This window comes from Salvelinus fontinalis, chromosome 15 (genome assembly GCF_029448725.1).
Source record: "Salvelinus fontinalis isolate EN_2023a chromosome 15, ASM2944872v1, whole genome shotgun sequence".
Lineage (NCBI taxonomy): Eukaryota > Metazoa > Chordata > Actinopteri > Salmoniformes > Salmonidae > Salvelinus > Salvelinus fontinalis.
The window spans coordinates 37,323,349-37,350,942 of record NC_074679.1 but is presented as its reverse complement, the minus strand read 5'-3'; the positions used below and the strand labels follow the sequence as shown (position 1 = coordinate 37,350,942).

Sequence of the window (27,594 nt, the reverse complement as noted above, 5' to 3'; positions counted from 1 at the left end):
TTTGACACTTATGAAATGCTTGTAATTATACTTCAGTATTCCATAGTAACATCTGACAAAATATCTAAAGACACTGAAGCAGCAAACTTTGTGGAAACTAATATTTTGTGTCATTCTCAAAACTTTTGACCACGACTGTACAGTTTACCTCTGATTATTTTGTCTAATTATTTCTTCCCAGGAATATCAACTCTGTTTTTCACAGAATGGTACAACCTGTGGCACAATATGTTGAAGGACATGGGTTGAAGGTGTCTGTATTGATTTATTCTCCTGAAATATCAACTTTGGCACTTCGATCGATGTTTCTGCGCTCGATTATTCCTAGTTGAAAAGCGGCAGATGTGTTCACTTCGCCAGTTTAGCTACAAAATAAATATTATCTTGGACCGAAACATCAACATCTCATCCGAAGTTGCATCAAATATTTAGTTAAGTTTTCGCCACAGGTACAACTTTTACGTTTATCTTTATTTAGGATGGATTTACTGATAGATACGTTTGCGTGCCAACATTAACGTTAGCTAGCTAACGTCACTATGTTTTGCTAGCTCTGGTAAAGTTAACGTTAGCTTGCAGTGCTAGCTAACCCCATAAAGGAATGCATATGTTAGCTAGCTAGTTGCAGCCTGTCTTTCTTTACAAACTAGCAAAGACTGCTCTGCCTGTAACTGGCAGGTAGTTAACTAGCGTTAGCCAGCTAACTTCGTTGGGAAAAGCTGGAGAATATGGCTTGCTAGTAACGTAAGTTATCTAGCTGGCTGGCTTGAATGTTACACAATTCGGCCGGATCTTGGCTAACATTATTGCTGTCTGTCCTACTCTCTATTTGACATTGTGCTCACGATTTGACATCTGTCATCAAAGCTTGTGCTAACTAACTGAGTCATCAGGTCATAAGAAACGAGAAGTTGGAGTGAGGGGTATTAGCTAGATTAGTAACTAGTCAGCACAGGTGTAAAATAGACGTGATTCCCCTCCCTGAATAAGCCCTCTCAAGAGAATAATGTATGATGATCTAGCTAACAGCACACTCTGCACTGATCATGTGGGATGACTGTCTGAATAATTCATTGCCTGTGCTGTTCCAGATAGACTTACACTTTTTGCACTTCTAGAAAAAAACAAGGAAGAACCGTGCCCTCCACTTTACAGCCCTAATTTGCAGGAGATTGCAAGATTTGGCTATTTGTCAACGTCAATATAATTGTTCTGTTTGAGTGACCTGGTTGCTGTGCATTTTATCATGAGGAGTGTCCCCTTTCACATACATTGGAGAATGAACTCTGAGTCTCTTTATTGATGTCTTGCAGGTTTTCCAGGTCTTGATGGAACAGAGCAGTTTTGTCCCGCAGTGAGAGGGAAGAAGCCGTCCTTTTCTGTTTGTGGCTGAAGTTTGGAATTTGTCCGGCTCAGAGGGAGGCAGGGACTGTGGCCTAGAGCGGCTGCAAGAGGAGGGGAAGGAGGGAGGAGAATGGAACGAGCCCACAGTTTGCTCCTGAACGAGGAGGCATGCAGCCAGTTGGGAGAACACCAGAGGGCTGAATTTGTCTTTGAGTGGCTGCGCTTCCTGAAGAAGCTGCTCCCTGCTGCAGACAGGGTGAGAGGAGAGGAATAAGGAAAGGAGGAGACTAGGGGAGAACCCAGTGGGTGCTTGCAGACAATGGCCTCCCCTGTGACAGACAGCGCTTGGAGCATTCCTAAGCAGAGTCAGATCAAAAGAGAGCCATTTGAGCAGGCTGAGATTAGCCCAGTGCTTTTTCTGGGGCTGTCTCTTTTAGCAGGATGCCAGTCAGTATGTCTTTCTAGGATTGATTAAAGCAGTGCGTGCTGTAAAGGCTAAATCATGGTCTGCTCTGCTGGTTCCGTGTCATAAAGAAAAGAATGAACTACAGATGAAATGTTGATGTGATTTGTCTTGCCAGTAGCCACTATCATTTAGCAAATGGTATCCACGAGTTCAGCTGATTCTGGGGAAGTAGATATAGGGTCTCATTGCTAATATCCCAAAGTATCCCTTTAATAAACATCAGTTGCTCATCATGCAAAAATAGGGCTGCCTGACTGTGAGATCTGTTTTATGTCGTTACTGTCATCTATGTCATGTTGTCAATAAATGTTGATGGTTTCATGTTGACTTTAACTCGGTGCTCTTGAATGCAAGACAAATTCCTGTGAAAGGCCAAATAAATGAACTGAACTGAGTGTATTTTCTCCCAGGCGGATGTGAAGAAGAACCAGAAGTGTCTGGTCGAACAGTTGACTGTGATTCTGATTGGTTCTCCGGGCCCCCCAACCCGATGGCTCCTAGCCCACTGCCTGGCCCTGCTCTACAGGGTGGGAGACTCACTCACCTCCAGCCTCACGGTGGACAGGTGCAATGACATCATCCGCAGCAAGGACGACTCGCCCAGCTACCTGCCAACCCGACTGTAAGTACAGTAGCCTGCGGCAGCTGAAATCCCCATCAGTTATAAGGGGTGATGGTGCATATCAATTATCACTCCAATTATCATGAATGATTATACTGTTTGTTACTCATGAGGATACATTAAAGCTTCTATGACATTCCATGTATACATGGCTGTTGAAATCAATCTTATTATGATTAACTACTGTTCACCGAAATGGCAAAATTCATACAGTAACATTACACTAGTATGTAATGGACTTATTAAAAAAAAAAAAAAAAAAAAAAAAAAAGAAGAGAATTCTTTGGCTTAAAGTTTGTAACTGATTTCCTTTTTTTCGTCTATAGGGCAGCCATTGCCTGTCTGGGTGCCCTTTATGAACAGCTTGGCCGTTTGCTTGTCAACACATTTAAAGAGACTTTGGCAAATTTGTTGAAGGCCATGAAGTCTGCAGAGGTGAGTGTAAAATGTAAAGGATCTGTAATGGTAATGTAAAAAATGTATTGATATACCACGGTGCTAGCCAGTGGCAATATGAAGGCCAGTGTTTTATGTCTGAATAGCTGATATACACTGAGTATAAGAAAACATTAAGGACACCTTCCTAATATTGAGTTGAACCCCCTTTTTTGCCCTCAGAATTGCCTCAATTTGTCGGGGCATGGACTCTTGAAGGTGTCAAGCGTTCCACAGGGATGCTAGCCCATGTTGACTCCAATGCTTCCCACAGTTGTGTCAAGTTGGCTAGATGTTCTTTGGGTGGTGGACCATTCTTGATACACACGGGGAACTTTTGTGTGAAAAACCCAGCAGCGTTGCACTTCTTGACACAAACCGGTGTGCCTGGAACCTACTACCTTACCCCGTTCAAAAGCACTTAAATCTTTTGCCTTGCCCGTTCACCCTCTGAATGGCATACATATACAACCCATGTCTCAATTGTCTCAAGGCCTTCTTCAACCTGTCTCCTCCCCTTCATCTACACTGATTGAAGTGGATTTAACTAGTGACATCAACAAGGGATCATAGCTTTCACCTGGATCCACCGGGTCAGTCTATGTCATGGAAAGAGCAGGTGTTCTTAATATTCAAATTGTATTGGTCACATACACATATTTAGCAGATGTTATTGAAGGTGTAGCGAAATGCTTGTGTTCCTGGCTCCAACAGTGCAGTAGTATCTAACAGTTCACAACAATATGCACTAATATAGAAATAAAATAATGGAATTAAGAAATATATAAATATTAGATTGAGCAATGTCTGAGTAGTATTGACTAAAATACAGTAGAATAGCATACAGTATATACATATGAGATGAGTAAAGGCGTGTGTAAACATTATTAAAGTGACTAGTGTTCCATTAATAAAGTGGCCAGGGATTCCAAGTATATGTATATAGTACAGCAGCCTCTAAGGTGCAGGGTTGAGTAACCGGGTGGTAGCCGGCTAGTGATGGCTATTTAGCAGTCTGATGGCCTTGAGATTGAACAACACCTTCTGTCTCGGTACCAGCTTTGATGCACCTGCACTGACTTCGTCTTCTGGAAGAAGCGTAGTGAACCGGCCGTGTCTCGGTGGTTGATGTCCTTAATGATCTTTTTGGCCTTCCTGTGACATCGGGTGCTGTAGGTGTCCTGGAGGTCAGGTAATTTGCCCCTGGTGATGCTTTGGGCAGACCGCACTACCCTTTGGAGAGCTCTGCGGTTGCGGGCGGTGCAGTTGCCGTACCAGTTGGAGCCCGACAGGATGCTCTCAATTGTGCATCTGTAAAAGTTTTAAAAGTTAAAAGCCAAATTTCTTCAGCCTTCTGAGGTTGAAGAGGCGCTGTTGTGACTTCTTCACCACACTGTGTGGGTGGACCATTTCAGATTGTTTAGTGATGTATACGCCGTGGAACTTCAAACTTTCCACCTTCTCCACTGCGGCCCCGTCTATGTGGATAGGGGCTACCTTTGCTGTTTCCTGAAGTCCACGATCAGCTCCTTTGTTTTGTTGACGTTGAGTGAGAGATTATTTTCCTGGAACCACTCTCACAGGGCCCTCACCTCCTCCCTGTAGGCTGTCTCGTCATTGTTGGTAATCAGGCCTACTACTGTTGTGTTGTCTGCAAACTTGATGATTGAGTTGGAGGCGTGCATGGCCACGCAATCATGGGTGAACAGGGAGTATAGGAGGGGGTTGAGAATGCTATCCTTGTGGGGCCCCTATGTTGAGGTTTATGCCACTGAGCAGACACTTTTATTCAAAGCGACTTAAAGTACAGTGAGTGCCTATATTTTCAGTATGTGTAGCGTATGTAATCCCTGCGGGGATTGAACCCACAACCTTGGCATGGCTGTTGCCAAGCTCTTACCAATTGAGCCACATGGGACCACTGATGAATTGTGTTGTCTGTCTGTGCTCCAGTCCCAGGGCCGCTATGAGATCATGCTGAGCGTGGAGAAGATCCTGAGGGGCCTGGGGGTCAGCGCCGTGCCCTGTCACAGAGACATCTACAAGGCTACACGCGCCTGTCTCACCGACCGCTCCATGGCCGTGCGCTGTGCTGCCGCCAAGGTAGCTACTGTCTACCGATTTCCTCCCTCCAGCTAAACTGCTGCTGCTCCAAACTCATGGGGAATACATACACTGTATAGCCAGCTGATGGTGCTACCACATTAAGCACATTACACATTGTTCTCATTCTACATAGTGTTAGGCCATATGTCATTCAAACATGCATTCCTCCCTCCAACCATGGGGCATACACTGTATGGCTGGTGGCGCAATCAAGTTAGGCAATACATTACTGTCATTTTATGTTCTTTTGGTCTCACTGAATCAACAAAGTATTGTTAAGACCATGGTCATTCAATTGAGCTTAATTTCACACTGATGCGTGTCTTTTTTTGTTGATTTTTCATATACAGTTGAAGTTGGAATTTTACATACACCTTAGCCAAATACATTTAAACTCAGTTTTTCACAATTCCTGACATTTAATCCTAGTAAATATTCATTGTCTTATGTCAGTTAGGATCACCACTTTATTTTAAGAATGTGAAATGTCAGAATAATAGTAGAGAGAATGATTTATTTCAGCTTTTATTTCTTTCATCACATTCCCAGTGGGTCAGAAGTTTTTATCTTGGGTCAAACGTTTCGGGTAGCCTTCCACAAGCTTCCCACAATAAGTTGGGTGAATTTTGGCCCATTCCTCCTGACAGAGCCGGTGTAACTGAGCCAGGTTTGTAGGCCTCCTTGCTCGCACACACTTTTTCAGTTCTGCCCACAAAATGTTCTATAGGATTGAGGTTAGGGCTTTGTGATGGCCACTCCAATACCTTGACTTTGTTGTCCTTAAGCCATTTTGCCACAACTTTGGAAGTATGCTTGGGGTCATTGTCCATTTGGAACACCCATTTGCAACCAAGCTTTAACTTCCTGACTGATGTCTTGAGATGTTTCTTCAATATATCCACATAATCCTACCTCATGATGCCATCTATTTTGTGAAGTGCACCAGTCCCTCCTGCAGCAAAGCACCCCCAGAACATGATGCTGCCACCCCCGTGGTTCAAGTTTGGGATGGTGTTCTTCGGCTTGCAAGGCTCCCCCTTTTTCCTCCAAACATAACAATGGTCATTATGGCCAAACAGTTCTATTTTTGTTTCATCAGATCGGAGGACATTTCTCCAAAAAGTATGATCTTTGTCCCCATGTGCAGTTGCAAACCGCAGTCTGGCTTTTTTATGGCGGTTTTGGAGCAGTGGCTTCTTCCTTGTTTAGCGGCCTTTCAGGTTATGTCGATATAGGACTCGTTTTACTGTGGATATAGATACTTTTGTACCTGTTTCCTCCAGCATCTTCACAAGGTCCTTTGCTGTTGTTCTAGGATTGACTTGCACTTTTCGCACCAAGGTGCGTTTATCTCTAGGAGACAGAATGCGTCTCCTTCCTGAGCGGTATAACGGCTGCGTGGTCCCATGGTGTTTATACTTGCGTACTATTGTTTGTACAGATGAACGTGGTACCTTCAGGCGTTTGGAAATTGCTTCCAAGGATGAACCATACTTGTGGAGGTCTACAATGTTTTTTCTGAGGTCTTGGCTGATTTCTTTTGATTTTTCCATGATGTCAAGCAAAGAGGCACTGAGTTTGAAGGTAGTCCTTGAAATACGTCAACAGGTACACCTCCAATTGACTCAAATGTGACTCAAATGATGTCAATTAGCCTATCAAAAGCTTCTAAAGCCATGTCATAATTTTCTGGAATTTTCCTAGCTGTTTAAAGGCACAGTCAACTTAGTGTATGTAAACTTCTGACCCACTGGAATTGTGATACAGTGAAATAATCTGTCTGTAAACAATAGTTGGAAAAATTACTTGTGGCATGCACAAAGTAGATGTCCTAACCGACTTGACAAAACTATAGTTTGTTAACAAGAAATTTGTGGAGTGGTTGAAAAACGAGTTTTAATGACTCCAACCTAATTGTATGTAAACTTCCGACTTCAACTATAGATAAGACGGTGCATGTAACATATTTGCCATCCGTGTATGTTTCTAAATTTCTGTGTGATGTCTGGCAGTGTCTTCTGGAGCTGCAGAGAGAGGCTGTGTTTCTGTGGACTTCAGAGTTGGAGAACGTAGCCACGCTCTGCTTCAGGGCATTTGAGGGCTCCAACTACGATGTGCGTGTGGCCATCTCCAAACTGCTGGGTACCCTGCTGGCCACAGCTGTAGAGCCCAAACAACCCACTGGTACAGTAGGCTACAATGGATGACAAGAGTTGGTAGAATCGCGATTGTTGATGTTTTGGGATAAAATTGTCTGCCTTTAACTGTGTTTCTTACTTATGTGGGATTGTAGTGTGGGATTTAGAAGAACCAACATTAATGAACATAGAATTTAATTGAAAATCAATCAATATTGACCCTTCTCTTCCTCTGCGTGTCCTCCTCCCAGCTCACAGACAGGGCTCCAGACGCAGCTCCTTGGAGGAGGTGATGGATCTGCTGACTGGGGGGTTCCTGCGTGGTGGGGCTGGCTTCCTCAGGGCCAGTGGAGACAAGCTCAAAGGGACCAGCTCTGTTAGCAAAGACATCCGCATCGGCATCACTCAGGTCAGCTCTCTCTGTCTCCATCCTACATGTTAGGCTATGAGTGTTTTTCTGACCATGTGGCCTGACTAGGAAACACTTGGCACAGTAGGTCACATGGTTCAGGAAATGTCCTGGCTCTATACATGTGCTCATTTGTATTGGGCGCAACTTACTGTTTTCTCTCTGGATTTTGAGTTTGTTCTTGTTCTGTCTAGTCGTGTGTGGTGTTTGTGTCGTGTCTGGGCGGCGTGTGGCTGGAGGCCAACTTCTCCGCCCTGCTGGTCCTGCTCATGGAGCTGGTGTCCCACACACGGGCCACCCAGACTCCTGCAGATGCCGTGTGCTGCAGACGCTGCATCTCCTTCATCCTCAGGGCCACACTGGGCTCTCTGCTGGGGGAGAAGGCCCAGATCGCTGCTGCCAAGGAGATCTGCCTGGCCATAGGCAAACAGAAGAGGGCCGTGGGTGAGGGGAAGCTTTAATACACCATTACCCATTGATTGACAAGGATTGATTGCTGAAAGATGTTCTCAGACATATCACTTCTTGAATGGTACATAGGCTTTTCCCCAATTCATCTTTCCTTGATTTTGTATTTTTTTTGTCACGTCCTTTCCTTCCCTGTTTCTCAAAACGTATTGGACGAGAAGGCCAGAGTGGAGGGACCTCGGATCTTCTCCTCCAATGTGATGGCAGAAATAAGGGGAGGGTGCAAGGAATCTAGGAAAGGCGAATTGATGAAGTGCCAATTTTGTTTGAGTGGTTAGAAGAATGATGATCTCATACAGGCCCGACGATGTCATTATGTGCATGTCAGCCTTTCAGATTGACAGTGGGGACTCCTGAAGTGGTTTTCCTTGGTGGTCATGGTCATCTTTTCCCTCCTCCAGATGCGGCCATGTGTGATGGGAACGTGGAGACGCGGGTCACCACCACAGATGTAGCTGCCAGTCAGCATGTGTTGGTGTGTGCTCTGCTGGAGCTGGGTAGCCTGGTACAGGGCCTGGCCTCTACTGCTGCATCGCTACTCACTGACACCAGCACAGGTGGGGCCTGAACACACACTCACACACTTGTTCCCAGTCTCTAGTCTCTTCAGCTCTGTCCCCTGAGGAATCTGCGTTAAATGGTCGTATTATGAAAAAGCTGTGTGTGGTTCTTATGCCATGTGGGCAGTCTCTGTAATGCATGGGAGTGTTCAGTGGTCTATGAAGATGAGTTGGTGACAGAGAGTAGAGGGAGAGAGAGTGATAAGAGATAGGGAGAGAGAGAGTTGGTGACAGCGAGGGGGGGAGGGAGCGTGACAGAGAAAGAAGAGAGGGAGGACAGAGACACTGTGGAGGTGAGTAGGTCACAGCGCCTGGACTGCTGTGCTGACTCAGGACTCTGTGCTAAACAACATTAGTCTACATCTTTAACAAACATTTTTTTTATATAACCTTTATTTAACTAGGCAAGTCAGTTAAGAACAAATTCTTATTTACAATGACGGCCTACCCCGGTCAAACCTGGACGACGCTGGGCCAATTGTGTGCCACTCTATGGGACTCCCAATCACGGCCGGATGTGATGCAGCCTGGATTCGAACCAGGGACTGTAGTGACGCCTCTTGCACTGAGATGCAGTGCCTTAGACCACTGCTCCACTCGGGACCCTTAATGCAGGTTCTATGACAGGATAAAAATAGACTAGTGGAACAGAGCCAGACATTTTATTATATATTACCTACCAAGTCTCACAGACAAATGCGCAAGGCTCAATATACTGTGTGTGCCTGTCTGAGAGTGTAGTTGTGACACATTTGAACTTCTCTTCTTCTGTGGTATTCCTCCCTCCCAGCCCTGCTGGACACGGTGATCTCAGTTCTGCTCCACCCCAGTGTGTCAGCACGGTTAGCGGCTGCTTGGTGTCTACGCTGTGTGGCCGTGGCCCTGCCTTCCCAGGGGGCCGTGTTGCTGGACCGCTGTGCAGAGAGACTCAACGCCCTCAAGTCCTGCCCCGAGGCCGTGACCGGGTACAGTTCCGCTATCGCCGCCCTGCTGGGGGCAGTGCAGCACTGCCCACTGGGCATCCCCCACACTAAAGGCAATGTAAGGACTGGGCTTCGTCTGGGTTACCTTGACCTAGCAACGAATACACATAGGACTGTTTATAGTCGAGGCCTTGTACGCACACTATTTGTGATTTATGTCTGTTTAATGGCTCCGCTATTGATATAGTTCAGTCAGATGCTCCACTAAATCAGTGGGAGCTGATGTAATAGTACAGGTATCTAAACAATAAGTGACCCTCTGTTCCCAGGTGGTGATGGGTCTGGCCGAGGACCTGCTCCGTTCAGCCACTCAGAACAGCCGCATCTCCATCCAACGCACACAGGCTGGCTGGCTGCTGCTCTCCTCCCTCAATACCCTAGGTATGTCCATCCACCCTCTGCTGATGTGTTTGCTGGACCAATGGAAATAAATGGCCTCGTTAAAAAAAAAACGGGTGTTTTTATTCAGCAGTTAGTCATCTTCAGATCTGGGACTTTCTCACACCTTGCCAACTACTGCTGTCTTTGTGTGCAATAGGGATGTTATCTCAGTGAGATTAGCCTGTGTGAATGAAGGTTGATTAACGTCTGTAGGTCCAGCGGTGGTTGAGCACCACCTCCCCAGGATGCTGGTGCTGTGGAGGTGTGCCTTCCCTCCCTCCATCAGAGACCTGGACATGGAGCTCCGCCGTGGGGACCACTTCACCTGGCAGGTCACCCTGGAGGGCCGTGCCGGGGCGCTGTGTGGTGAGACGCGCACTCTTCTATACTCACCGTTCAATGAACACAAGCCTGGTTGTTTCAGTTGAATGCTTATGTAAGTTAGTTTAAGTTGTAACTTTCACCTCTAGGTCGATCTGATGTCTCCTAATGTTGATATGTTGTTGTTTTGTCCCAGCCATGAAGAGCCTGGTGATTCACTGCAGAGATCTCCTGACTGATGATGTCATAGGTCGTCTCCTGACCCCCCTGGCCTGTGCTGTGTCTCTGCTCACCAAGTGAGTCACACCAAGTTCTCACACCAGACCTCTGTCATAGGCCATGTTCCAATGTCCGTATTAGTATACTAAAAAGAATATGTGCGTAATACTTGTTTCCATATGAGGTGGTATGCTAATGTGGATGGATATTTGACCAGACCCTGTACAGAGAGACTTTAAACATCATCACTGATGAAGACGGCCACTTAGTTCTGGCCCGAAGGATACCACTAGCGCTAAAAGTACCTCCGTGTTAGGTGATCAATATCCAAGAACATTTCTGGTGCGTTGCCAAGTCTCCACTTAACAGCTCACTGTTCAAGGACACAGTCAGCCAAACTGCTTCTCTCATTCCTTCTGAGTGGGGATTGTGTACCGTGTTATTTCTGACCAAACTGAAAAAACAAGAGTATACTTGACTTGAGACTGTTTAATAAGCTAGATTTTTTGGGGGGGGACTGAAACCTATATGTTTGTGTATTGCAGGGTGCCTACTCTGATCAAATCCTATGGCAACCTGATTAAAAACACCTCAGTAGTCTTCAGACTGAGGGTCTATGAGATCCTGGCTCTGTTGCCCCCAAAGACATACGAAGGTAAGAGCTCTTTTCAATGCTGCTCTCTGTGACTGCTAGTCATAGAAGCTTATACATTGGAAGACTAGCCCTTTGGTGGTTTAAAGGAGTCCTAATAAACATAATGGCCTTTATTTGACCCCCCTCCCCCCCTTTTTTTTTGCACTGCTCCTACTCACTGTTTATTATCTATCCATAGTCACTTTATCCCTACCTACATGTACAAATTACCTCGACTAACCTGTACCCCCGCACATTGACTCCTGTACCTGTATATAGTCTTGTTATTTTGTGTTACTTTTTATGTTTTACTTTAGTTTATTTAGTCAATCTTTTTTTTAAAGTCAATTTCTTGAACTGCATTGTTGGTTAAGGGCTTGTAAGCATTTCACATTAAGGTCTTAACCTGTTTAAGGTTAATTGATTTGATATAAAATCTTAACCCCAGACATCTGGCTCTTCTGTTCCTCCTTCCACACAGTTTGACAACATTCTTGTCTATGTAAATTGGCATTGTGCTCTTGATCAAATCAAATCAAATGTATTTATTTAGCCCTTCTTACATCAGCTGATATATCAGTGCTGTACAGAAACCCTAAAACCCCAAACAGCAAGCAATGCAGGTGGAGAAGCACGTGGCTAGGAAAAACTCCCTAGAAAGGCCAAAACCTAGGAAGAAGCCTGGTTCCTCTCTAGGTTATGAGGGTGGCCAGTCCTCTTCTGGCTGTGCCGGATGGAGATTATAACAGAACATGGCCAAGATGTTCATAAATGACCAGCATGGTCAAATAATAATAATCACAGTAGTTGTCGAGGGTGCAACAAGTCAGCACCTCAGGAGTAAATGTCAGTTGGCTTTTCATAGCCAATCATTCAGAGTATCTCTACCGCTCCTGCTATCTAGAGAGTTGAAAACAGCAGGTCTGGGACAGGTAGCACGTCCGGTGAACAGGTCAGGGTTCCATAGCCGCAGGCAGAACAGTTGAAACTGGAGCAGCAGCACGGCTAGGTGGACTGGGGACAGCAAGGAGTCATCATGCCAGGTAGTCCTGAGGCATGGTCCGAGGGCTCAGGTCCTCCGAGAGAGAAAAAGAGAGAGAGAAAATTAGAGAGGGCATACTTAAATTCACACAGGACACCGGATAAGACAGGAGAAATACTCCAGATATAACAGACTGACCCTAGCCCCCCGACACATAAATTACTGCAGCATAAATACTGGAGGCTGAGACAGGAGGGGTCAGGAGACACTGTGGCCCCATCCGATGATACCCCCGGACAGGGCCAAACAGGCAGGATATAACCCCACCCACTTTGCCAAAGCACAGCCCCCACACCACTAGAGGGATATCTTCAACCACCAACTTACCATCCTGAGACAAGGCCGAGTATAGACAACAAAGATATCCGTCACGGCACAACCCAAGGGGGGGGCGCCAACCCTTGATGTTGACATTAAGGCTGTGGTATTGATTGCTAACCCCAGATATGTTACCCTGATGTCTCCCATCCATCCACACAGAGAGTTTTGGCATTGTGCTGAAGCAGCTGGTGACAGACCTGACTGGGCCAGAGAACGTGGTGTGTTCAGAGCTGACGTTACTACCACCCCTCTGTCACAGTGATGACCTGGCACTACTGGGCCCCGCTCTGCAGGACATGGACCAGCACTACATAGAAGAGCAGGTCTGTCAGAGGCCAAAGGAAGTTGTCACCATATCAGTACTAATAGAACTAATGTTTTGGATCTCTGTCACACTCAATCACTTGGTGTTGTGAAACCGTAGAGATTGTATGCATCTGTGAAGGAGGCAAACAAACCTTTAGGATTGAGATGCAGTCGTTCAAACATAGTGCTCTCTGTGTGTGTAGAGAAAGACGTGTGCGTGTGTGTTGAGACCCAGGTGTGTGACCTTGCTGTGTTGTGTCTGTTGCAGTTACAGGGGAGCAGTGTTGGAGGAGGGACCCTGGAGTACGACCCCTTCACCATCTGTGTGAAATGCCAGGATGTTCCCGCCCCCCTACCCCCTCCTGCTGCCCTCACCACTGCTGCCATACAGCTCTTTGGAGTCATCTTTCCCCACATCATCGTCCCACTGAGGTACACACACTTACACACACTCACTCACTATGTCTTACTCTACTTGTGAGGACTTTTAACGGACCAACAATTGATTCCTATTCAAAATCCTATTATCCTAATCCTAACCGTAACTCCTAATTCTAACCCTAAACCTAACAAGTGAGGACTGGCAGAATGTCCTCACTTCTCAATTTGAGTTGGTTTACTATTTTTGTGAGGACTTCTGGTACTCACAAGTACAGTACAGTAAAACTTGTACACTCACTCTACTTTGACACAGACATGCCAACCGCCTAAGGTTCTTACTATGTGGCTCTATGTGCTTCATCGCCTGTCTCCTTGTTGCAGGACACAGATTCTGGAACAGTTCACAGAGTCTCTGAAGCAGTTGAAGGGTGTTCGTCAGCAGACTGTCCAGACTCATGTGACTGCCGCCCTCTGCAGTGTCCTAAAGGTATACACTCAGAGCCTGAACTCTGACATATTGGTTGCCCCGGTAGCCTTGCCTTTGGATTACCAGCCTATATGATAGAATGTTTCGTTTTTTGTCTACAGACGTTGTCTATAGGTGAATGATAATGCCATTTTTCTTTTCACACAATTTCATCAGTGATGCAACAAGTGCAATGTCATTGTGCAATTTCCTTTTTTATGATAAACTACACAACTACAATTTGTGGATATCCCTACAGTAGTTAACCCTTCCCTCCTTTCTCTGTGTTCAGCATCTAGGCTCCAGTCGGGTAGGTTTGGGTCCAGAAGAGGTTCGGAAGCCAGCTCTGGGTCTGTTGGTGGGGGCTCTGGAGAGCTCTAACCCCCTGCTGCGCTGCATGGCTGCTGAGGGCCTGTCTCGCCTGATACAGGTGGTCAACGACCCTGCATTCACCGTCTCCATGACCCTGGTCAGCTTCGACAAGTGAGTTGTCAACCCCCAATCCCATACCACACACACCGCACTGTAGGCTACATACCTCTTGGCATGGGGGGGTCAGCTCCCGCTCAGCCCAGTCAAAGCTCTTCTCTGTCCTGGCACCTCAATGGTGGAAGCAGTTTGCCCCCTCAAGGTAGGACCGCAAAGTCCCTGCCCATTTTCCCGAAAATATCTGAAACCCTACCTGTTCAAGGAGTATCTTAAATGAATCTCATGGTGCTGTGATGTGGTTGTCTAAGAGTATAGTTTTGACACATTTTAACTTCTCTTCTTCTGTGGTATTCTTCCCTCCCAGCCCTGCTGGACACGGTGATCTCAGTTCTGCTCCACCCCAGTGGATCTTAATAAGAATGCGCTAATTGTCAGATCTCTGGATAAGAGCTTCTGCTAAATTAGTGTAAAATATAAATGTACTAGCACACTGGCACCAGTCTCAAAAGATCAACCAGGATCGGTGCTTTGCACAATGTCTTGCATGGGCTTCATTTAGGAGTATTTCTTAGGGTGTGTTCTAAGCTAATGTTGTGCCGTTTAGCAGTTGCACAGTGCGTAGGACCTCAGATTGATCCCATCTCACCCCCACCAGGTTGAAGACAGCCCGGGATGCTGTGACTCGTACGGGTCATGCCCTGGCGCTGGGTTCCCTGTACCGCTATGTAGGGGGCAGCAGCTCTCCCCAGCACTTGTCTGCCTGTGTGGGCATCCTCTTCACCCTGTCCCAGGACAGCACCTCCCCCGAGGTGCAGGTACAGTAATGATTACCAAGCAGATTTACTTCAGAGTTTGTTTCTACCGCCACACACAAAACAACTGTTTACAAACGTTCCAGAAGTATGAACGGACCCTTTGCGTCACTTCCACAGCTTAAAAAGCCATTGAAAAGGTCTGTAAGGAAACAGGAAACGGTCTCTGTCAACATGTAGAGTTGTCTCAACCAATGACTCTTGTTTCCTCTTTGTCTGTACCAGAGGTGGGCGCTGCACTCTCTGTCAATGGTGATGGATCTGGCTGGTCCTTTGTACCATGGTCATGTGGAGGCTAGCTTCACCCTGGTGCTGAGGCTGCTGCTGTCTATCCCCCCTACCCACGTAGAGGTCCACCAGAGCCTGGGCCGCTGCCTCAACGCCCTCCTCACCACCCTGGGACCTGACCTACAAGGTGACTCTACTCACCTCATAGTCACACACTGAGTCACTGTGAAGTAGAAATCTGATACCAGAGAAAATACATTTGATTTCTTGGATTGTATTGCAAAATGTAATATTAATAATATTGCTGCACGTAATTCATAATTTCACTCAATATCCAGCTTTCACCTTTTCTATTTTTTTAAGACTGTAGAACTGACACTACACAGTAGGTGTGCCCTAACCCTGGTATGTGTATGAGTGTCTGACCCATTTTGTGCCCCAGGCGAGGGCCAGTCTGTGTCGGCCCTGCGGACGTCGTGCTTGGTGGGCTGTGCGGTGATGCAGGACAGTCCAGACTGTCTAGTCGAGGCCCAGGCCATCTCCTGTCTGCAGCAGCTGCACATGTTCGCCCCGCGCCACGTCAACCTGGCGAGCCTGGTGCCCAGCCTCTGTGTGAGTAGTGGCCCAAGCTAATCCTGAACTGTGCAAAGGTTCTAGGTAGCTAATGCTAATTAGAAGCTGTTTCATACCTAGGTCGGTAATTAGCTAATGTCATTCCTGGCTAATGCTAAGCTATTGAGCTAAGGATTCTATTATTCTCAGGCAGCAATCAGTCATGCACACACTCACTCCAACACAGCTCTCTGTCTGTCGGGCAAATGGCGTGATCAATTTAGTTTAAAACTTGTTAAGCCATATTGTCCCAGTGAGTGTTTCTGTAGTGGCTTCCTCTGTAGTGACCGTGTGTATTCTCTCTCATACAGGGGATCTTGTTGGATTATTCTATGTTGGTAGGTTCTTTCCCCTGCCTGCAGGAGTTGCAGTGTCAAGTTGTATTTTGCTATTGTCACTGCTCCTACTTTCTTAGCAGTGTTTTCTTTGTCACCCTGTTTATTTTCACTTTGGTTGTCTTTTTCTTGTCATTTTGGTTCTCTTCTGTGAGTTTGAACTAACCCCATCAGGCATCCACAGCGAGCATGAGCCGATTCCCTCCCTCACAGCCCTCTACTCCACGGGTAGTGCCAAGGATTTGTTTTTGCGTCAGTGGCTCTTTTCTCAAAATCCTCCTTCACACTGGGTGGCTATTCAGATCACTAGTGTAGGTCAAGGGGTAAAAACAGTCCCCCACGAGCCTCTGTCAACTGATTGTTGCTCTATTTATCGGAGTAGTGTGTTCTGCTATCAGTTCTGAGGAATGATGACCTTTGACCAAATGACCATACAAGCTGTAAAGACTGATCTGATGACACAGGTCTAAATAGCATCAATCAAATATAAAGTAGTCACTGGCACAAGTAAAACTATCCTTTACAGTTCCTCTGCTTTCCCACACTCATCTAGCCTGGTCCAAGATCTGTTTGTGCTGTCTTGCCAACTCAGGCGTGACCGTGAACATAGGAGTTGGCAAGACGGAACAGATAGATCTGGGACCAGGCGAATCCTCTGGAAAGGCATCTGTTTGTTTGATATGACAGGGTGATTAACAGCATCATGGTACCAGGGAGGACTGGTCAATAGTGTCCTCTCCCAGAGAGCTAATAACACTTCTAATGCTCGTCGTCTGTGTTGGAACTCACACTGTTCTATTTTCTATTCCCCCCTGGTTTGATATGATTTTCCAGTTTGCAGGCCAAATGATTTTGGATTCAGTTGTTGACACACAAACTGTGAAAATAATTGCTTTTAGCTGAAATATCTCGGATATTTCGGTTTCGCTCGCTGCTCACAGCAATTATTTGTATCCGTTCCAGCATGATGTTTAGCTGAAAATGAATATGGCCACATCTATGATAGTGTTTCTACTGGGGTTTTGAACAGAGTAGTCACACTGTTAACATGGATCGACTGGGCCCTGTAATGAGATCTTACTCACTCTGTTCACTTCTGTCCTGTTTATTAATTCAGTTATATTTCAAACAAAGTGCTAATCACTTCTTGATTATGGGATGTACTACTTTGACTTTAAAACAGACAGAATATTCACCCTCTCTACCTGTGTTTAGTACCTCTATTCCTCATATGCTGAGTTGCTTAAGTGTGTTTGTGTCTCTGCGTGTGCGTATGTGCTTGGTGTGTGTGTGTGTGTGTGTGTGTGTGTAGGTGAACCTGTGCAGCTCGTACCTGTCTCTGCGTCGTGCTGTGGTGGCCTGTCTCAGACAGCTGGCCCAGAAGGAAGCCCTGGAGGTGTCTGAGCACGCTGTGGCCCTCGTCAAGGAGCTGCCCCGCAGGGACAACACACATCTTGGTGAGACAAAAAAAACACACACTTTGAGACACAAACGCACACACTGAGATACAAGGCGAGATGTGTCTGGTCACTTACCTTCACCAGCAAATCTATAATTTTCTTGTAATGCTCAGCATGTGCAAATAGCCTTCGAATAATTAACATACATTAAGTAGCTTAATAATACGCTGTAGAGAAGCCCCATTGTGACCAGTGTCTCCTCTCCTCCACAGATGTGACCATTAAGGAGGTGGGCCTGGAGGGGGCTTTGTTCAGCCTGCTGGACCGGGAGTCAGACCCCCGTCTCTGCCAGGACATCCAGGAGACCCTGGTCCATATGATGAGTTCCATCGCCACGGGGAAACTGGCCCACTGGCTCAAACTCTGCAAAGACGTTCTGTCTGCCTCTGCAGGTGGGTGTGATGTCAAATGGAAGAGACGTTTTCCTTTTTAACTTCAATTTCAAGAGTGCGATCCTTCTCTTTCTGTTACTGGGTGTAGTGTTCTACCCAACAAGGCCAATGTCAAAAGGACTTTATTTGACACCAAATATTCTCTTTACTGATGCAATCTATCGTATGGATGTAGTTTAAGTTGATGGCTATACTACTTCACCCCAGCTGTCTCTGTGGTTTGTTGTGTCAGAATCCACAGCCCCGGTAGAGACCAACCAGGAGGAGGAGGGAGAGCGGGACGACGACGCGTCAGTCTTCCACGCCAAGTCAGAGTCCAGCGGGCCCTTCACCAACCTGCGCTGGTCCACGCGGGTCTTCGCTGTGGAGTGCGTGTGTCGCATCATCGCCCAGTGTGAGAGCCACGGACACCCTGCCCACTTCGACATGGCCCTGGCCCAGGAGCACCGTCTGCATGAGTCCACCGGTGAGGGAAGCCATTTTGTGGGAACTTCACTTCTACCGTATGAGCTGTTTTCAATAGTGTTCCTGCTCCGACAAAGGTCATTATAGACCGAAAACTTAGCAAATTAAAACTCTGCTTAGACTTATGTCAGATGGAATTTCAGTCCTTTTCCACCTGCTACTCTTCCTAACAAAAACAATGCATTGTTTAATCATACATTTTATTTGAATGGTATCTTGTGGAGCATCTAGAGGCCATTTCCATGTGTTACTACTATGTCTGTTCACACGTCATATATCCTACCCTCTCTTCCCTGCCAGACTTCCTGGTCCTTCACCTGGCTGACCTGATCCGCATGGCCTTCATGGCCGCCACTGACCACAGTGACAAGCTGAGGCTCTCTGGCCTACAGACTCTACTGGTCATCATCCGCAAGTTCGCTGCCATCCCAGAGCCGGAGTTCCCTGGCCACGTCATCCTGGAGCAGTATCAGGCTAACGTGAGTCTCTGTCATGTCTTCTACTACCATGGATGGCGGAATGAGCGTTCCAGGCTTATTCAAAGACTCTTCTCTCTTTTTAATGCGTAGGTTGGAGCTGCTCTGAGACCAGCCTTTACTGCAGATGCACCTCCTGATGTGACAGCCAAAGCCTGCCAGGTGTGGCCATCTAGTGCTCTGTACTTTATTTTGTACTTTTAACAAAGAATGATTGAATATGGTCCTCTGATTTGAGCTATCACTGAATACATAGTCTTTCCACTGTGCTGCCTGACAGGTGTGCAGTGCGTGGATCGCCAGTGGGGTGGTCAGTGATCTGAAGGATCTGAGGAGGGTACATCAGCTCCTGGCCTCTTCGCTGGTCAAGGTCCAGGCAGGGAAGGAGGTGCCCAGTCAGCTCTACAATGAGGGAACATCCACCATGGAGACACTGGCTGTGCTCAAGGCCTGGGCTGAGGTAAGTCATTGCTGGCTGATCCCAGTTCCCAGCCGGTCATCCATCAACACTTGCATTAACAGCCACATCCTCTACTAGTTGAAATCCTGGTTGAAGTCACTGTCATTACAGTGCAGGTTTAGTCTCGTGCTGTTTCTTTGGCACTTTCTATATCCTCCACTGTGTCTATATGCAACAGAGTTAAAATTCATCCCTGACACATACAGACACTTTACTACAGACAGTTTGTTAATCCTGACCGTGCTGATTGGTTGTCTGGTTCTGTCTATACTGTACATCTAATAATATTAACAATGTTTGTCTCCTCTCCCAGGTGTACATTGTGGCGGTGCAGAGCAGCAGTAGACCGAGGGAGCGCCCCATCCCAGGGCCAGGCCCAGGGAGGCAGGGTGAGCAGGCTGGTTCTCCCTTGCTAGAGGAGGACTGTGGGGGGGCTGGAGGGCCAGGGCTGCTGACGCTGGTCCAGACTGACCTGGCTACGCTGAGCCGTCTGTGGCTGGCTGCCCTACAGGACTACGTTCTCCTCACCCTCCCCCAGGACTACTCGGCACAGCTACCCGCTACAGGTGAGGACAGCGTAAGGACTGCAGGCTACAGGTGGTGGTCTAGATCTGGTGAGGTTGACTCGTTCAGTCAAAAGGACTCTTTTTCGACTCATTTCGTTCATTTGATTCAGTCATGCTCAGAGCACGCAGGACCCCCTACCGGTGAACGATGAACTGAAAACTCAAGAGTCATGATTCTACAAAGCCTTTCGTTCACATGTCGTTCACAATAAGGGGGTATTGGAGCTGTCATTTGTGACTGAGACTTGTAAAAGCATGCTTTAAACAATGTACATTTGTTGATTGCTAGGCATACAAATAAGATTGTCTTGGTACATTAGAAACGAGATCTAGTTGTGGCCGCAACCAGGCTAGATTGTGTACGACTCTTGGCGGAATACATTACTTGACTGCAGTGAGGGTGATAAGCACAATATTGCTTGCAAACTGCAGCCCACCAAACGATTCGTGTTGGAGTTTGTTGAGCAGAGGCTGTGTATGTTTTGGTTCTACAAAGCTGTGTCCATAACATTCAATAATCAATTGCATTCATTCTTGCGCCACACAATCTATTATCCGTTCGACACACTTTTTATTCTCTATGCTGCCTGCAGCTGGATCTATTTTGCCTTCGAACCTGTTCTGAAATGGAGCTGGGGCTTTCCCACCCGGACCCAATATGGATTAAAAATATATATATATATTAGACCCGTTCTGTGTAGACCTGGTTGGATCCAGGGAAGCAGCAGAAAAGTCAATTTTGAAGCTACTTTATTACTTGAAGCTGATAAAGCGTGAGGTAGAGAGAGGTGACGCTGTGTGTGACTGTAGCCTAGTACCACTTTGATGACTTATGATTGGCCAACAACAAGCTACACGCGCCACTCTCGTGAACAGCAAAAAGCAGCAGCATAAATTATACAATTTCTCTCTACTGCAGTAGTCGCTTTCAGATCTATATGGATCCTTCCGGGACAAGTCAGTTAAAGTTACACATACCCGTGACAATTATATCAGATCCAACCCAGACCTGTGGACATTTTATTTAGAATTCTGGATCCGGACCCTGTCGGGTATTCGGGTCCAGGTGGATCCGTGAAGACCTCGAGCGCATATATGACCGATACAGACAGACTGTTGGTCGGAGCACGTCACCGGAAGAGCGCGTATTAGTCCTGCTGTAGAATGCATTGCAGCCAACAGGTCAAGCGAATGACTAAAATGAACGAGTCACTCGGAAAAACGAGTCATGACTCTCGAGTCAGTAAAAAGAGTAATTCAAAAAGAATGAATAATTTGCGAACGGCACATCACTAATGCTGTGGTTTATTAATTTAAGTGTGCACTGTAGTTAACATATGTATCGTTGATGGGAAATTGCTTTGACCTAACCTTTGTGTGTGTGTGCGCACGAGCGTCAGGAGGGACGTTCTACACAGCAGAGACAGCGGAGCAGGCCAGACCCCACTACTGCAGCTCCTGGGCTCCCATCCTCCATGCCACGGCCTTGTGGCTCAACAGCACTGGTTTCATCATGGTGGACGACGGCCCTGCCAACCTGTCCCGGCCCGTCACCCCCACCTCCATGGGCCAGTCCACCTCCCTGGCCTATGTCAAGTCCCCTGAGGACATCAGCTCTGACCGACTCCACCTCATCCTGGGTGAGAAGCAATGGACCTGACACAAGGGCACTTTTCTATGAATATCCTTCTTACAAAAATAAGCTTTTGAAGCAGATCTTTGTAGTTGGAGATATTGGCGAGGGGCTATGGTATTGATGCGTCGTGTTATCCCTGTCTGTAGGCATCAGTGTGGAGTTCCTGTGCTCTCCTCACTCCCATGACCAGATGGAGAACATCTCCTCCTGCCTCCAGGCCCTGCAGGCTCTGCTAGAGGTCTCCTGGCCCCGGTCAAAAGTCGGCAATGACCAGGTGTTGAGTGTGGAACTGCTGAGCGTGCTTCACAGGCTGATAGTGACGCGGGAGGCCCCAGGGGTGCAGCTGGCCGTGCTGGAACTGGTTAGACAGGTGGTGTGTGCTGCCCAGGAGCACGTCAAGGAGAAACGCCACAGTGCTGAGGGTGAGTGTGGAGCAGGAACACTTGCCTTGTATGCGTGATCGATCAAGGAAGTAACCGCAATTTCTAAAAGTTATGTCTCTGCCTGTGGCCCTTCTCAGTTGTTGACGGGGGGTGTTACCAACTTTACCACATGTGTTCTACCACTGCAAGGTAGGACATTGTATTTTTTTAAAAATGTGTGTGTGTGTCTCACTCTCTCTCTCAGTGGATGACGGGGCAGCGGAGAAGGAGACGGTTCCTGAGTTTGGGGAGGGCCGGGACACCGGCGGCCTGGTTCCAGGCAGGTCTCTAGTGTTCGGGGCCCTGGAGCTGTGCCTGTGTGTGCTGGTGCGTAGACTGCCCCAGCTCAGCCCCAAGCTGGCCGGCAGCCCCAGCGGGGGCCAGGGAGGTTCGGCCTGGAGTCTGAGTGAGAGTGACTGCAGACAAGTGGCGGCTGCTCTGGCCATCCTGTCTGACCTGCCATCCATCTGCTCTCCTGACGGTAAGCCAAACTGGGCCTGATAATCAGGACTTGACTCAATTCTGGCTCAATTCAACCAAGTCAGGAAGTAAACGGACATTCCAATTTCAATCCCAATGAAGGGAATTGGAATTTCAGTTAACGTCCTAAATTAACGTAGAATTTACCCCAGCACTACTGCTAACTGCCAACAGCACAGAGAGTAGGTCAATATCATGATAAATCATTAATTGAGTCATTGAGAGTGATTGATTGATTATTTGATCAATTGATCATAAATGGAAGAATACTCATTTGCAAATGAATGCGTTAAAGCCCTTTTAAAAACAACTTGATCTTGTTTAAAGGATGATCACTCAGGCTGATTAAACATTTTCGTCACTTCTCGTCTTTTCTATGACGCTGTGGTTAATGGTTAACCTCTCTTCTCCCCCCATAGGTAGTGTCTCCATTCTGCCTACACTAATGTACCTGTTGATGGGGGTGCTGAGGGAGTTGGTCCAGCAGCCTTGTGGTGGTGGAGCTGGGGGTAGCAGTGGGGGTGGTGAGGCTCTGGGCCTGGTGGTGCCTGCAGCCCTGCAGGCCCTGAGAGCTGTGCTCTCCTCCCCTATGAGTCGCTCAGAGAAGAGCCGCGGGGCCTGGGCCCACCTGCTGCGCTGTGCTCTCAACACCCTGCTGGACTTCTGGGATTCCGGTACGGCGTCAGGGACAGGAGGGCACTTCACATAGAAAACATAATCACACACACGCACACAGTCAGTTAAGACACGGGAGGCCACTTCATTCAGAAACCAGCCTACAGCAAATGTCATGGCCTTTTGGTTTGAAAGTCTACACATACGCAATCAGATTTTAAGTTCTTCAGTTGCTTTCCAATTTTAGCCTTGGGTTTAGAAATCAAAATGTGGTTTAGAATGCATAATTAAATTAGAAGTTAAATAAGATTCCAGCTGGATGTATGATTCGCTTTGTGTTCTGGTCTCTGTTGACAGATAATCCCAACCCTGCGGTGGATGAGGTCAGTCTGTTGACAGCTCTCACCATTTTCCTGCTGACTGCCAGTCCTGAGGTCACCACAGCCCAGCCATTGCAGACACGCTGCATAGACAAGTTTAAAGCCAGCCTGGAGTCTAAGGACCCTGTGGTAAGTCAGCACTAAGTAGTTCAAACAGAATACAAAACTGAGGGAAAGAAACACCTTTTTAGGACTCCTTGGTGACACACTGTCTTTATGATGACTAAAAGTATTTTAAATATTCAACTTTTCAAGTTACTGTTCAACGTTTCTCAGTATTGCATTCTCTTCAAGCATTCAATGCCAAGTGGTTCTTCCCAATAATTAGCATATTTAAAGGCTGTATCCACAGCTGATTCTACACCTTTACGCTTCCTCAGGTGCTCAGCAGGAGTTACCAGCTGCTGATGTCAGTGTTCCAGAGCAAGACAGGGGTGGCGGTGCCCTTCATCCAGGGCCTGGGGAGCTGTGTGGTGGGATACCTGCAGGGGGTGGAGAGGAGGAGGCCCCAGAACTCCAACGAGCTCCAGGCCATCCAGGATGGAGTCAGGGCCCTAGAGGCTCTGGTGTTCGCTGCCGACGAGATGCACCGTGAGTAGGCTAGGTTACCTCAGACTCTTGACTGCTGTGGTCATTCGAGTGGTGAAGATTATTCGTCTTTTTCTAGATAGACCATGAGTATAAAATCTGGATTGGGTTATTTTCCTTTCCGATTTTTCTATCTCTGTCCCATGATGAGGTCTTATTCGGGTTGTGTTTTGACCTCCAGGTCCCCAGCTGGTGGCCATTCTCCTTCCCATCCTCATCTCCTTTCTACTGGATGAGAATGCCCTGTCCTCTACCCCCGCGCCCGCCCGCACCCTGCATGAGTCAGCCCTGCAGGACCTGATGCGCATCGGCCCCCAGCACTCGTCAGTCTTCAAGGCCCTCATGGCCTCTTCGCCCCACATGAAAGCCAGGCTGGAGGCTGCTGTAAAGGGCAACCAGGAGAGTGTCAACGCCAAGGCCACACAACTTCAAGTACCCAGCAAGACCTCGCCCAGCATTCAACTCAAGACCAATTTTCTGTGAGCCTTTATGTCCTGAAATTAATGCTTAGTTATCGTGAGCGGACAAGAAACAGCCACACGTTATATTATAGTGTCGTTATCATAGTAGCATACTTACCGCATTAGGATTGTAATAATCACTAAAGCCAGGCACAGATCAAGGACAGGACAGTGCAGTATTTCATCATTTTAGTTTGGCAGGCAGTCAAAATTAAGTTTTGGATGTTAAGTTTAATTTCATGGTACAATAGGTGTTCATTTTAACTGTTTAACCTCTATGAGGGAATGACAACAGAGTAAAGACAATCCTAGCCAGGGAACTCAAATGCTGTTGGTAGGTCTACAGACAGCAAAGGTCTGTGGTTGGAGTTGTAGCCCATCTGGGGTGTATTCATTAGTGCAAAGTATAACATTTTGCAACAGAAAACAAAAACAAGTATTCTTAAGGAGAAATTCCGGTAGGTCCCTCCACGTTTCGGCCCATTTTCTTCTGTGTGAATACACCCCTGTTCAATCAGTGAGGGAAACATTAGTTCATTTCTAACCATATAATTTGTATTCACATCTAAACTTTGCGTGGCATCTACATGCTTGGATGTCTACATGATTAGTTTTGTGTTAGCCATTCAAATGATATGTAATCTGTCATCATATTAAGTAGTGAGGCAGTATGTATGTATACACACACACACACACGGACACATACACACTACCGGTCAATAGTTTTGGAACACCTACTCATTCAAGGGTTTTTCTTTATTTTTACTATTTTCTACATTGTATAATAATAGTGAAGACATCAAAACTATGAATTAACACATATGGAATCATGTAGTAACCAAAACAGTGTTAAACAAATAAAAATATATTTTATATTATCATCAAAATAGCTACCATTTGACTTGATGATAGCTTTGCACACTCTTGGCATTCTCTCAACGAGCTTCACCTGGAATGCTTTTCCAACAGTATTGAAGGAGTTCCCACATATGCCGAGCACTTGTTGGCTACTTTTCCTTCACTCTGTGGTTGAACTCATCCCTAACCATCTCAATTGGATTGAGGTCGGGTGATTGTGGAGGCCAGTTCATCTGATGCAGCACTCCATCACTCTCTTTCTTGGTCAAATAGCCCTTACACAGCCTGGAGGTGTGTTTGGTTATTGTCCTGTTGAAAAACAAATGATAGTCCCACTAAGCCCAAACCAGATGGGATGGCATATCGCTGCAGAATGTTGTGGTTGCCATATGGTTAAGTGTGCCTTGAATTATAAACAAATCACAGACGGTGTCACCAGCAGGGCACCATCACACCTCCTCCATGCTTTACAGTGGGAAATACACATGCGGAGATCATCCGTTCACCCACACCGCTTCTCACAAAGACACGGCGGTTGGAACCAAATATCTCCAATTTGGACTCCAGACCAAAGGACAAATTTCCACCGGTCTAATCTCCATTGCGCTTGTTTCTTGGCCCAAGCAAGTCTCTTCTTCTTATTGTTGTCCTTTAGTAGTGGTTTCTTTGCAGCGATTCGACCATGAAGGACTGATTCACGCAGTCTCCTCTGAACAGTTGATGTTGAGATGTCTGTGACTTGAACTCTGTGAAGCATCTATTTGTGCTGCAATTTCTGAGGCTGGTAACTCTAATGAACATATCCTCTACAGCAGAGGGAACTCTGGGTCTTCCTTTCCTGTGGTGGTCCTCATGAGAGCCAGTTTCATCATAGCGCTTGATGGTTTTTGCGACTGTACTTGAAGAAACTTTCAAAGTTCTTGAAATTTTCTGGATTGACTGACCTTCATGTTTTAAAGTAATGATGGACTGTCATTTCTCTTTGCTTATTTGAGCTGTTCCTGACATAATATGGACTTGGTCTTTTTCTGTAGCACCCCCTACTTTGTCACAACACAACTGATTGGTTCAAACGCATTAAGAAGGAATGAAATTCCACAAATTCATTTTTAAGAAGGCACACCTTTTAATTGAAATGCATTCCAGGTGACTAACTCATGAAGCTGGTTGAGAGAATGCCAAGCGTGTGCAAAGCTGTCATCAAGGCAAAAGGTGGCTATTTGAAGAATCTCAAATATAACATATATTTAGATTTGTTTAACACTTGTTTGATTACTACATGATCCCATATGTGTTATTTCATAGTTTTGATGTCTTCACAATTATTCTACAATGTAGAAAATAGTCAAAACAAAATCTCTTGAACGAGTAGGTGTTCTAAAACTTTTGACAGGTAAAGTGTGTATGTATGACATTCTGCAACGTAAGCTGAAAGAGATGCAGCATACATATACATTTACTGTCATAATGGAAGTGTTGATGGAAAATAAACGCTCCAGGAACTTTATTCTCCAACACAACTTAGGTTTGAATTGCCATGGCAATATACAGGAAAAGCAATGTAAACTACCATGTACTGAATAGTATTTTTTGTTTTGTTTAAGACTAAACCAACTGTCTACAGAGTAGTGTGTCCACAGAACAATATAATCACTGCACTGATATTCTTGAAATGGCATTGCACTTAACATAATGTTTAATGTTGTAGCTACATGCCCAGCCAGCAATCAAAATGTTATGAAGTTAACATTATAATGGTCATAATCTTAGTACTGTATTATGGTCACTGAGTACATTAAAAAGGGCTGCATAGGGATCCAGTTAGCAAGTAGTCAGTTAGCAGCATTACTTTATCATTACTATCATAATCCTCTTTGTTTTTAATCAATGTTCATGTTAAGTTACCATACAAAAGTATCCTGGATGGCTGAGTGTGGAAGAATGTATGTTACGTTAAGAATGTATTTCTGGTTTAAAGGGACACTGATCAGAATGGGGATTTATGAAATGGATGCAAGTGTCAATATCAATCAAATGCAATGAAAATAGAATTGACAGTATGATAATGGATGTCAATCATGGGATGATGGTTCAGAAAGTTAACGCTACAAATGAAAGAGTTTCTGCAATAACAAACCTGGTACAGAGGACATTGTCCTGCTTTCAGCTTGGCTTTTGCTCAAGCTGTTTGGCACTTTCATACTGTAGCTGTGAGGATACTATAAAATACTAGTCTGTATGTAATGTAACCTGTCATTTTATTTTGTAAACTGTACAAATGAAAATATTTGTTGAATAAACACATTTTCTAATGGCA

The 27,594-nt window shown here is 46.1% G+C and overlaps 1 protein-coding gene across 4 annotated transcripts; it reads left to right on the top strand.

Moving 5' to 3' along the window:
- The first annotated feature begins 298 nt into the window (after window positions 1-298).
- On the top strand, window positions 299-27,594 carry heatr5a (HEAT repeat containing 5a). 4 transcript variants are annotated; one of them, XM_055863644.1, is made up of 36 exons: window positions 299-449; window positions 1,314-1,600; window positions 2,221-2,432; window positions 2,759-2,867; window positions 4,821-4,970; window positions 6,986-7,157; window positions 7,363-7,520; window positions 7,715-7,964; window positions 8,390-8,545; window positions 9,339-9,589; window positions 9,801-9,912; window positions 10,126-10,278; window positions 10,430-10,529; window positions 10,998-11,107; window positions 12,609-12,772; window positions 13,024-13,187; window positions 13,518-13,623; window positions 13,895-14,085; window positions 14,687-14,846; window positions 15,069-15,258; window positions 15,514-15,683; window positions 15,995-16,021; window positions 17,331-17,475; window positions 17,691-17,870; window positions 18,103-18,336; window positions 18,636-18,814; window positions 18,905-18,973; window positions 19,092-19,271; window positions 19,585-19,837; window positions 21,238-21,477; window positions 21,620-21,895; window positions 22,101-22,376; window positions 22,795-23,049; window positions 23,348-23,499; window positions 23,751-23,961; window positions 24,140-27,594. In XM_055863644.1, the coding sequence occupies exons 2-36, from the start codon at window positions 1,475-1,477 to the stop codon at window positions 24,439-24,441; spliced, it is 6,183 nt and encodes a 2,060-aa protein (XP_055719619.1). In that variant the 5' UTR covers window positions 299-449; window positions 1,314-1,474; the 3' UTR covers window positions 24,442-27,594. The 4 variants fall into 4 exon arrangements, with proteins under 4 accessions (XP_055719619.1, XP_055719618.1, XP_055719621.1 ...); XM_055863643.1 differs by having other exon boundaries at window positions 21,232-21,477; XM_055863646.1 differs by lacking the exon at window positions 15,995-16,021.

What these genes read in the sequence shown, in the direction of transcription:
- heatr5a (XM_055863643.1), top strand. Translation starts at nt 1,475, where the DNA reads ATGGAACGAGCCCACAGTTTGCTCCTGAACGAGGAGGCATGCAGCCAG. An exon ending in CCGTGCCGGGGCGCTGTGTG is followed by an intron (nt 10,279 to 10,429) that starts GTGAGACGCGCA and finishes GTTTTGTCCCAG; the next exon opens with CCATGAAGAGCCTGGTGATT. An exon ending in GCACCTCCCCCGAGGTGCAG is followed by an intron (nt 14,847 to 15,068) that starts GTACAGTAATGA and finishes TGTCTGTACCAG; the next exon opens with AGGTGGGCGCTGCACTCTCT.